At 33.8% G+C, this 12,196-nt stretch overlaps 1 protein-coding gene across 3 annotated transcripts; it reads right to left on the reverse strand.

Moving 5' to 3' along the window:
- Positions 1 to 2,939: 2,939 nt before the first annotated feature.
- On the reverse strand, positions 2,940 to 10,231 carry LOC114418793 (probable serine/threonine-protein kinase PBL19). 3 transcript variants are annotated; one of them, XM_028384309.1, is made up of 5 exons: positions 9,962 to 10,231; positions 9,057 to 9,453; positions 6,204 to 6,464; positions 4,609 to 4,731; positions 2,940 to 3,955 (listed from the first exon to the last, which is right to left on the reverse strand). In XM_028384309.1, exons 2-5 carry the CDS (start codon positions 9,405 to 9,407, stop codon positions 3,398 to 3,400), a joined length of 1,293 nt encoding a protein of 430 aa, XP_028240110.1. In that variant the 5' UTR covers positions 9,408 to 9,453; positions 9,962 to 10,231; the 3' UTR covers positions 2,940 to 3,397. The 3 variants fall into 3 exon arrangements, with proteins under 3 accessions (XP_028240110.1, XP_028240107.1, XP_028240109.1); XM_028384306.1 differs by having other exon boundaries at positions 9,836 to 10,231; XM_028384308.1 differs by having other exon boundaries at positions 9,979 to 10,230.
- Positions 10,232 to 12,196: the final 1,965 nt, after the last annotated feature.

The raw sequence follows: 12,196 nt of genomic DNA on the forward strand, positions 1-12,196 counted from the left end.
AAAGAAGAGAATGAGCAAGGTAAGGAGGATAAGATGGAAACTTTACAAATTTGGGGGTGCACCACCCAAAAATGTGGTGCATTAAGTAATTGTCCATCAGAATTTATACTTGTAAAATCTTCTCAAACATGATCTAGAAAAAATTGTGGGATTTAGGTCTATATTTCTTATAATTTTTTTTAAAAATGTATGAAAAATCAGAGGTAATATTTTTTACATGTCTTTGATAAATTCATCTAAAATTATATTAAAAATTAGGCTTAAATATGTTTTTGATTCCTGAGAAATTTTTCCTTCGAATCTGCTTCCTGATATTTGAAAAGTTTTATTTTAGATCTCTGCTGTCAATTTTAAGTGATGACGTGTCCGTTAAATATTTGATTGGGCGATTTGTGGTAGCTAAAAAATGCCAGTATTTGTTTCTAAATCAAATTTAAAATTTTTGGAGGTTTTTAACCGCCAAAATCAATTAGAGTAAACAAAATAAACAAACTCCTCTTAACCATTTCATCAAACACCTCCTGCGCCTCCCCCATCATCCCCTTCTTAAAAAATAAAAAACTTCGTACCCCATTGCCCAGAGGCTCTTCGCTATGCGAAGGTATGGGGGAGGGATGTTGTACGCAGCCTTATCCTTGCATATGCAAAGAGGCTGTTTCCGGATTCGAACCCATGACCAACAAGTCACCAAGGCACAACTTTACCGCTGCACCAGGGCTCGCCTTCTTAAAAAATAAATAACAATAATTAAGAGAAGCAAAAGAACTTGAGGGCTTTGAGTGGGTCCAGGTGGTGGTCCTTGCGGGGGCTGAGATGGGCCGTGGGGCCCAGGAGGAGGGTGTTGCTGTGGAGCTTGTGGTGTTCAAGGTTGAGGTTGTGCTGCTGGAGAAGGGTGTGGTGGCCAAAGGTGTGCTGGAGATGGAGTGAGGGGGAGTAGGAGGGAGAGGGTTAGGTGGAGGCTATCGGAGTCCTCAATTTTGTTGCCATGGGAGTCGGTGATGAAGAACGTCTCGACGAAGAAGTCTCCCTCAAATTCGATGGTGGCGTTGTCGATGGTGAGATCAAGGACCTTGAAGACCCTGGTGATGATCTAGAGGAGGCCGATCTAGTTGCAGGCACAGATGATGAAGGTGATGGAGTCGACACTGTTAGAGTTGTCAATAGCGATGATGGAGGTGGATTCGATGGTGGAAGCTCGCAACAGGATGCTCTGGCGAGTAGCGATGACGAAACAGGGGATGGAGAGAGAGGAAAAGTGTGTGAGAGAAGGGAATGAAATGGGAGAGAGTTGATTTGCAAATGAAGTGAGTAAAATGTTAAGGTTTGTGGAATTGGGGGTGTATATAGAGGTAATTGAGTTGAAACAAATACTTGTGGTTTTTAACCGCCAGAAAATTTAAATTTGATTTTGAAATAAATACTGACGAATTTTGAATCATCATAAATCGCATTATCAAATATTCAACAGATAAGTCGTCACTTAACTGACAATAGAGATCTAAAATAAAACTTTTCAAATATAAAAAAATAGATTCAAAGGAAAAAATTTATCAGAAATCAAACGCAAAAGTCAAATATATATCAAAAATAAAAAAAATATATTTAAACCTAAAATTAAACCTATCCAAAAGTGTGAATATACATATGAAAATGATCCCCTACCTAGATTAGGACATGATAATTGATAACACATTAAAATTGGATCCGGCCAACTAACTCATAAAATGAGTCAATGATTCTTGGAGGCTGAGGGGGAACGTAGTTGAAAAGAGGTGGAGTTGATTTGGTTGACCCCATTTTTTTTTTAGGATGGTTGACCTTGACCCAATTTTTTTAATGCGTGTAAATTTAGCAGTAGGGAACAAAAAGAAAAAGTGGCAGGTCATTTAATTTTATAAAATGTTTTTATAGGTGTCAATTATTAATTCAAGTTGATGAAGAAGCTTACCTAATAAATATTATAGTCAATGAGGTATAGCGTGTAAGCTTCTTAACGATGAATGCTTAACTATGACATAAGTCACGTAAAAGTACGAAACAATAAATTCATTTTAACTTGTCATCTATTCATATGATATAGAGAGATGATCAGTGCCCAAAAAATCCTACAAGGCGAAATATTTCAATTTTACACAAATGAATAATAGTTTTTAGGAGGAAGTTGTCGATTTATCACGAAGCTGACCCTTGATGAAAATACATCATGGTTTCAAAATCAGATTATATGTGTTTAATCGATTAAATTGTAGTCAGTTTTGGTTCCACGTTCAATTATTGTTATATAAATTTGAATAATTTAATTGGAATGCAACCAAAATATATGAAAAAAAATATTCGATCATTTTTTTTATCGGTATTGCTATTAAATCAGATATTAACATGTATGAAAAAATATTAATTTAACATGTATGAAAAAATATTAATTTTTATAACAGTTATTTTAAAATTTTTATTGAAATTAATTTTTAATTATTGACATTGCAAAAATCTTTATATTAATACAATATCAAAATTAAACTCGAATTCTAAAGTCACAAGCAAAATTTGTTTTTGATGCTTGATGGCGGATCTCAAATGGAAAACACACAAACTATCAATACTTAAGGGTATGTTTTAACTTTTTTTTCTTTTATTAATATCATTATTTTTTATAAAAAAAAAAAAACACTATTAGATAGTCTTCAAAACAAGTAGATATTCTTTGCACATTTTGCTTTGAGCTTTAGCCCCCATCTCTCAGAAAAGAAAAGAAAAATTTATCAGCTCATTACTGGGTGAATTTTTTAAAACCTATCATGTAAAATTTAGTTATATACCACTGGATGGATTAATCGAACTTACTCTCAACATTACAATAACAAATAAACCGCGTCCGTGCATGTAGTTGTGAAATCTATTGACAAAATAAAACTGAATGATGATATACAGAGAACAAGTTATGATGGATCAAATACTTTTGAAAAGAAAAAGAAAGAGAATTTACAAGCTATATACCATAGAATCACTTTCTAGTTTCTATATTAACAATGAAAAGGCCACTAAAATATTTTTCTCTCATTCAAATCAAACAAAATATATGGCCACTCAAAAGATCATTAGCAATGTATTGCAGTTAGTGTTCCCCATTCTATACATCAACCATAGAGAACTTTGCCTGCTTTGTCAATCATCATTGGCTGAGAATGAGAGAAATTATTACATGATCTAGAGCTATGCGATCCCGATGAATATATAGGTGACATATAGCCACATTCTTCAATTTATGAAAAAGAGTTAATAGCATATCAGGTAAAGATTGGCCGAGACCACATAGACCCATATAACAATTTCTCCTAGGATGGACCCTGTTCCCAGTTAGTTACACTGAAGCCAGAACGAAATTTTGCTAGGGATGAAACTATGAAGACACATTGGCTCTCTGAAGGGTCATAAATCTTCTTTTACTAGCACTCTCCACACTTTCACCAAGTTTTGCAAGATGTTCCATCCTCTTTTTCCATAACTCTGTAGAGCCTGATTGATTTGCCTCCTCTTCAGCTTCAACTGGATCATTTTCAGATACCTCAATACTTTTATCATCTGCAGGGTGCTGCTCTTCATCAGAATCTTGGATTATCTGCTTCAATCTCTCTACCACCTGACTCATTGATGGCCGATCTTTCGCACTCTTACGCAGGCAATGCTGTGCGAGTTTAGCAATTTTTCGTGCTCCTTTAATGGAATATTCTCCTTGAAGTCGTGGATCCATTATCATGCCAAACCTTTTGCTATCAGGAGGGTATTGCTTCACCCACTCCAGTAATTTCTTCTCCGTTTTGGGCCTGTTTTTTTCCATTGAACGCCTGCCGGTAAGTATTTCATATAGCACCACACCAAAACTCCACACATCACTCTTGGCAGTGAGATGGCCTGTCTCAATGTAATCTGGAGCAGCATAACCATATGTCCCCATAACCTAACATTAAAAAAAAAGGTTTACAACTTTAAATTAACCCAGTATAACCTTGATGATCATGTATTTAAACTTTGAAGTTATGTTTTTTGGCTTGTATTTGGCAAGTCATATGTTTTGCTACATAAGAAAGTGAAGGATAAGAAGTGGTTGTATATGATAAGATGTTGGTGACACCGATTGAGAAAAAAAGGCATAAAACTGGTTAAGATGGTTTTGGACACGTGAAAGGTCACTAGAAACACCAATTTAGATAGTAGATTGAATGCTTCTTAGACATGTGGAAAGGGGGAGAGAAAAACCAAGGACATTAGATAAAATTATTAGGAGGCATCTTATGGTGAATAATATCCTTGAGAATTTAGTCTTTAATCGAGCTCAATGATGCTATGTGATCCATGTAATCAACTTCACCTACTGGGAAAAGCTTTTGTTGTATATTTGGTCACAAATAGTAAAATTAAGTTTAGAATATATGCAGAAGAATATTTATGCAGTAAACATGGAAGCTCTATCACCAACAACAGTTGTAACAATAAAGTTTGTAAGGAAATTATATCCACAGAAAAATCCAACATGATAGTCTCCAGTATTAAAATCCTATGAGATCAACCAATGCAATAGGAAAATGCTACTGAATAAGGCATGGCACTTACCGCTGTTGAAACATGAGTATCACCAGCTGCTGGTCCCTCCCTGGCAAGTCCAAAATCGGAAAGCTTTGGATTAAAGTTTTCATCCAGTAATACATTTGAAGCTTTGAAATCTCGATATATCACCTAGAGCATTAGCATTCTAATTGTTAAAAGCAGAGGAAGAAAAGTTTAGAAAATGTAAATACAAATTAAAAGCTATCTAACACAAAGAAAAGCTATTCATAGATAAGCAAAGTTGTAACGAATAATATGAAATCCAAGAGTACGTTATTACTCAACCAAATTGCCACTGTTAATTAATGATCTAAATTTATGTATTCATATTGTGGTATATATTTTACCACAAATACATTGACAAAATCAAGTGGACAAATTAACAATAGCTGCTTGCCCCTTTCCAGAAAGTGTAATCTAATTTCCAGTTAATACAGATAGTTTACATATATTCCAAGAAAACATTAAATTCTTAAGAGCTTTGAAATTTAACGTATATTCAACATAAGTTTGCACCTTTATTATGGCATTAAGCTCTAAGAACATTCCAATTCCTATGTTTAATACACTTGGACTTCATCTAAAGCATACAAGTTCCAGAGTTGTTCATATAAAGTAAGTTAAACAAGATCTTATGATTGTTGCCAGAGCCTAGATTTTAAAGGAATACGGTAACCAAAACCAAACTGTGCAAAGCAGGAAGAGAACCCTAGGTCAGAGGTTTCACCAACAGATTAAACTAATTTGTTATGTGTGCAATTGCAATATTGAACTTTTTAAAAAGGGTGGATTATCTAAGCTAATAAAAGAGGGTATTAAAATTTGTGGTCCTCATCCTGCAACAGATATGCTAAACTCGTAGATTCATTTCTAACTCCGCTTTTCAAAACAGTAAATCTAAAACAAAAACAAAGACCACAGAATAAAATGTTGTTTATTAGAATAGAAAGAGCTATTCTGACAACAGAACCTGAATAGCCAAAACACAGGTCATTGACTGAATTATCACGAGACAAAGGGGAAGGAGGAAAGATTTTGTCAGTGACACAGTTGACAGATAGTAGTCATCACTTCCGCAAAAGAAATTATCTTGAAATGCATCGTATTTAATAAGGAAAAGAAGCACATATTCTGAGTTTCCTACAAATCTCAGGGTTATTAGTTAAGGAACTTAACTGTCTACTTTCTGTAATTGTATTACTAATTTGTAAAAACTTAGAAGATGTAACTTATTTGTTTAATGTTCCTCTCATTAAGGCGCAACTCACTTAAAAGCTTAAGAAGTTCAATGAATATTGAACACACATTAATGGTTTTAATTTCTAACACGTCTCAATCTTGTCATGTGAAATAGGATTGGGCTTGAAACATGGACAACAAATGTGCCTCCCTGCCTCATACTGAAATCATAATTCAATCAGAAAAATGTGGCAATAAGGATCATACTCTAGACCATGTGGTCATAGAGGGCACTATAAAACCATTTCTCCTAATTCCTAAGAGCTTAAATGATAAGTGAAGGCACATGATTATATATATATATAATTCCACATAGTGAGAGAAGCAGGAATAGTATATGATAATATTGCTTTAACTGGAACCTGAATTTCTAATTCTTCATGCAGATAAGTTAACCCTTGAGCTGCTCCAGTTGCTATTTCAAGTCTTGTTTTCCAGGGAAGAGGATCATATGCTTTATTGAAAAGGTGAAACTCTAAGCTTTTATTCGGCATGTATTCATATACAAGTAGTCTCTGGATCCCTCTTTCATCATCCAAAGCACAGTATCCAATAAGCTTGACTAGATTTGGGTGTTGCACAACACCAAGAAACTGAACTTCAGTTAACCATTGCTTATGACCCTACATGAAATAAGGGAAAATAGTCAAAGGAAATTCAATGTAAAAAGAAAATAAAGAACATTTTAGCTCCTCTAAGCCAATGATTACTAACAAATATAATGTAATAATATAGTTAATTTTTCAAGATAGTAAAAGATTGATCCATTAATACATCACAATTCCTTCATATTTTTTGGTAAGAACAATATATGGTTTCTTTATCAAGTAATATCAAATTACATCTAAAAAATTATACCAGACATGAAGAAACCCATCTATGGAGTTACATTACTGTATTGTCTGTTGATGTAAAATATGCCTTTACATGTGAAACATTCAATTCAAACAGATAAATTTTCCAGCAAAAAATATGGCTATAAGGAAAGTACTTTATTCATACTTGAAAGCAAGGTTCTCTTTGTCTGAATTGCCTGGAGAAATCCTCAGCAGACCAATTTTTTTATACACACACATTAGAAATCTAGGAGATAAGTCAGAATAAGTCAGAAAATATACAAATCAAATCCTACTTATTAACAGAAAATATACAGCTCCTAAATAAGATATTTTCCCCCTAAATAGGAGATTATTTCTAAACTCACTATCTAACTGTTGAACCTAAGGTCCAAAGATGAAAGAATCAATCATAATGCATAGGCATGTATAAATTTCATTCTGAACTTAATAATTTAACATAGACTACAGTAACGAGGTACTATCAATCCTTTTTAAGATAACTGAATAACAGAGCAAATAAGAATTGTCTCCGACTAGCCAATATCCATAGCTCTATCTATTGAAGAGGATGATATAACTCTCTATTGGGTAAGGAAAAATTTCTGATCTGTTAAGGACGAGGAATATTAGTTTAGAGCCAGGGCTGGATATAAAAAGGTTGGTCATCCTTTCCACAGCTTTCAGTAGATTGGTATATATGGTAAAACAGACATTTATATCATTAAGGCTAAAATATAAAAATGATCCCTTAACTTTTTAGTTTTAAAATGGTCCCCTTATTTAATTCATAACAAGTTAGTCCTTCCGAAAAACTTATTGTTTTTTAAAATTTTTGGGCATGATTTTGAACCTTTTTTCGATTGATTTAAGATGTCAAATTTGTTCCATTAGATTCATCTACATGAAAACTGCGGAAACCAATTTATGTTCAAACAAAAATATGCACATAAACAAGGTGAAAAGTGCATGAAAACTGAGTCCCATTGGCAACCGGAAAACTGAAAAATCTAATATCATATTCTTTTCTTATTGATATGAGACTTGCTTTTCATGTGATTTTCACTACGTATGTGGCCTTTTCTGTTTCGAACATTAGTTAATTCTTATAGTTTTCATGTAGGTTAATCTAATGGGACAAGTTTAACATCTTGAATCAATCAAAAAAAGCTTCAAAACTGTGTCCTAAAATTGAAAACGATAATTTTTTTGAAAGGACTAATTTATCATGAATTAAATAATGGGACCAGTTTAGAACTTCCAAAAATTAGGGGAGCAATTTAGAACCATAAAATAAGATAAGGGACCATTCTTATATTTTAGCCTATCATTAATGTTGATCTTAAAAGCTATCTGAAGGGGGGGAAAAATCACCCCTGTATGCAAAATGCTGATCAAAGAGCCAAGGCTAAGAATACTGATAAAAAATGATATGCAATACATTAAGGAGTGGCTGCTCTTGCATCAAGGATTTAACAGCTAAATGCTAACCACCAAAGGTGATATCTGGCATTGGCTCATTGCTTTGCACAGATCTTGGGACAGAGGACACACCTTTAAAGCTGACACATGAAAACTTTAATATCAACAATAGTTCAAAAGCCTAATTTTTTAACAATGAGATTTTGTTCATAAATAACAAACAATCTTGTTTCCTCATTCTTGACAGTAGACTAAGATGTGCATGAATAGTGATTGTCAGTTTGTAGAAATGGCCAACATACAAAAAGGCTATAAGCTACCAAACTTTATTTTCTATTGTGATCCACTATTTCTATGAGTGTAACTTCACACCAACAGTAAACAAGAAAATTCCACAATCACTGTAGAAACTAAGGTTTTCCACTTGAAGTAAATTTTTTAGACTGGTTCCACCTATCATCTACTGGTATAAGGCTTTTGTTGTTGTAGTTTGGACTGGTTCCACAGTCCACACACATGGTTCACCAAAGGTGTAGAAGTATTTGCACAGAATTAAATCCTTCTTTGTTTTTTGTTATTATCTACGTTTGATATGACCTGATCTTATAGGCACAAGACTTAAAAAATAGAATGATGCAATCTTAAGGAGTTTGGAAATTTACTTTTTTTTCATTGTACAGTACAGGTATCTTTAGATCAACTTTCATATCTAAACTAAACTAAACTAAATGGAATGATGGACCACATCATGTGAATAAACACTATCAAGAAAATAGAGGTAACAACTAAGAAATTCTACCTTGACCAATTTATCTAAACTGAATTTATGCTTTTTATATTTACTCATCTGGAAATGGGGACCAAGGGACTCTAAATGCTCTCTGAATTTTAAACGTAAAAAGTTTACATGTCATTCTCTGACAAATTACTTCTCAAGGAATTTGTTGAGTCTCATACCTGCAATGCATTCTTGTTAAGCCTTTTGATGGCAACTAAAACAGAATTCCCATTCCCATCAGCAGGCTTGATTGTACCTTTAAACACACTTCCAAATCCACCTTCTCCTATCTTAAGAAGCCTGCTGAAATCACTCGTTGCACGCTTGAGCTCTGTGAAGGAGAAGTCCCTCAAATTGTGACCCTTCTCCTCATACAGTTCTGGTATACCGCGAGGAGATGTAGATGAGCATGAAGACTTGGTGACCCTTTCAGGCCCTGAAAACTCGAGTTTCTCTTGCTCTTTCAGTTCAGGTGCTGACCTTTGCTTACTGCTCCTAGATTTGTCTCTGAAATAGTAAAAGCACTTCATTGCATAAACAATCAGCTATGATTCTTGTGCACAGTCTCTGATCAACCTGTTATCAATTCAACAAATCACAAAAAAAAAATGTCTGTCAAGAATAAAACCCATAATATCCTTACCACCTAGAAAGAAGAAAAACACAACAATTTAGTGAATAGTAAAAGCATTTCATTGCATAAACAATTAGCTATAATTCTTATGCACAGTCTCTGATCATCCTGCTATCAATTCAACAAAAACAATGCCTGTCAAGAATAAATCCCCACGATACCATTACCATCTAGAAAGAAGAAAAACATAAATATGTAGTGAATAGTGATGCCCCAGATGCATATGGAAATCGAAAGTGCAAAAAGTTTCAAAATTTAAGCAACCCAAAAGAACAAAAAGATGAAGCAACAGAGAAAACCCAGAAAAGAATTCACTCAACATACAACTTTGAAGGTAAATAGCACATGCAAAATGAGCCAGAATCTGCTAAGCCACACAAATAAGCCTCAGAAGGAAAAACAACAACTGAACAAAGAGCAAAATGGCGGAAAAATTGAAGGTAAAAAAACTGAATTGGAATCTTCACAGGTAAGAACACAGAGAAGCATGTCTAGGCTACAGTAAACGTTCGAGAAGCTTGAATTTCTGCAACTTCACATATGTTAATTTTCTTTTGCTTCTTTCTCTCTCTCTCACGGATATCAAAGAAGAAGATGGAAGTAATAAAGAAAGTTCTCTGAAAGTTGTCTTTTTTCATTGATTGGTTGACCAAAGGCTAGCCAGCCAGCTTGCTCAGTTTCTGATTTTGAACTTTGAAAAGAAAAAGATGAAGCATTGACTAAGCATTGGACGGATAGGTATTTTTATTTTGTTTTTCAAAGTATCAAATCTGACATTCGCCGACTTATATATTCATTTAATTTTAATAGAGATAACTTAAAAAAAATGTTTTGTAGACATGTATTATGAATACCCCACCCAAATTAGATTGATTTCACAAATCATATAATATTATTTGATATGGTAAAAAGTTAAGGTTTTAAAAATATTATTAAGTTTAAGATTTTTCTTAATGATTTTTTTCAATGTCATTTTTTGCATAGGTTAAAAATTCGGTCCAACTCGATTGATTAGACTGGTCCAATCAAGATCTGGTAGCATAACGGGTCGGTTTGATTATTGGACTGGTCATGCATCTGGTTCGGGATGATCTGCCTAGTTTTGTGTAAATCCGATGACCTGAACTAGTTTTTAAAACCCATTTTTGCATAAAAAATGCTACAAAACGACATCATTTTGTATAACCGTAAAAAGCCTTAGTCACTTCTCTTCGGTCTTCATGCTCATCTTCTTCATTCTCTCGATCTCGACCCTACTCTTCATCTTGATGGCCACCGTCATGCCACTACACCTTTGCGTCACTGCATCGGACCCATTTTCGGTGAGTTTTCTCTTTGATCTTTTGTCTGTTCTCTTCCTTACGAAGTGGAACTACCTTGTGTTTCTGTTCATGTTTAGATACCTGATGAACCTGAGTTTGGTTTTGGGTTCTTTGGCTGACACCAATATGCTAATACTAATACTTTCTAAATACGCTTCTTTGGGTCACAAGTACTAGATTTTCGTGAAAGTTGGGGTGAGCTAAGGATTGGTTTTCACCTTGTGCAATTCTTGAATTTGCAATTATGGTTTTCAGTTTTGAATTTGAGATTATTATGAGTTGAACATTTTTCCCATCTTATCTGATTTTGCATTTAGAAAATGGATTCAGCTAATAGCCTTTGCCTTGACCATTTTGAACCATTGTTTTGTATGAGTTTGGCTGAAAAGCAATAGAGGACAAAACTTAGGTGTGGTATCATAATTAAGTGCTTTTTGCCATTGTTCTCCAATGAGAATTGGAGTTTAACCTTGGTAATGCAAACATTAACTATATGGATTACCTGATACTGATAGTCAACTTATGATTGGAGAACACATTGAAAGTACTTATGGAATTGCATCTAACTTTTATCCTTGAAGGCTTTTGGTGATGTTAGTTATATTCTTCTTAAGTCTATACTTTGTAGTCGGTTTTAATAAGCTTTGCTTTAGTTTGTTAAGGATAGGCTAGAGTATCCTTGTAAATTATATTTTCATTATTTTGATTTTAGAAATTGGGTTTGTAAAACTTTTTTCTTTCTTCAAAGATGGTACGATTGGTGATGGAACCACTCATTGAAATTTTCAACTTTGCTTGCCTTTCCAGATTTTATATGTTAGTTTGGATCCTTGGTTTGAGTAGGCATAGATTTCAAAAGAGTTTACTTTCAACTTTTGTAACTAGTAACTACACAATTTCACATTTTGTTACCCGTGTTTCTTTTTTTCAAGGGTAGAGTAATTGCATAAGTATTGAACTATGCACTAAATGGCTTCTACTGGGTTTGATACACGACAAAACTTTGTACATGTGGGAGTTCATACTATTTTTGGTTTGGTTTGAGTTGGCATGGATTTCAAAAGAGTTTACTTTCAACTTTTGTAACTAGTAACTACATAATTTCACATTTTGTTACCTGTGTTTGTTTTTTTCAAGGGTAGAGTAACTGCATAAATATTGAATTGTGCATTAAATGGCTTCTACTGAGTTTGATACACGACAAAACTTTGTACATGTGGGAGTTCATCCTATTTTTGGTAGAGATAAATTGGAAGGGGCAAAAAAGAAGAAAAAATAAATTAAAAATGATAAAGGATGGGATAAAATATAATATTTGTGGCACCCTCTACCCTCACAAATAACGAATAAAAGGAAACAAAAT

The sequence above is a fragment of the Glycine soja genome, chromosome 7 (genome assembly GCF_004193775.1).
Source record: "Glycine soja cultivar W05 chromosome 7, ASM419377v2, whole genome shotgun sequence".
Lineage (NCBI taxonomy): Eukaryota > Viridiplantae > Streptophyta > Magnoliopsida > Fabales > Fabaceae > Glycine > Glycine soja.

Bases quoted from the DNA above. Each gene is read 5' to 3' on its own strand.
- LOC114418793 (XM_028384309.1), bottom strand. From the start codon at position 9,407: ATGAAGTGCTTTTACTATTTCAGAGACAAATCTAGGAGCAGTAAGCAA. The intron at 6,465-9,056 runs GTATGAGACTCA...TATTTCATGTAG, and splicing joins TTAACAAGAATGCATTGCAG to GGTCATAAGCAATGGTTAAC. The intron at 3,956-4,608 runs GTAAGTGCCATG...TTTTAATGTTAG, and splicing joins ATACTCATGTTTCAACAGCG to GTTATGGGGACATATGGTTA.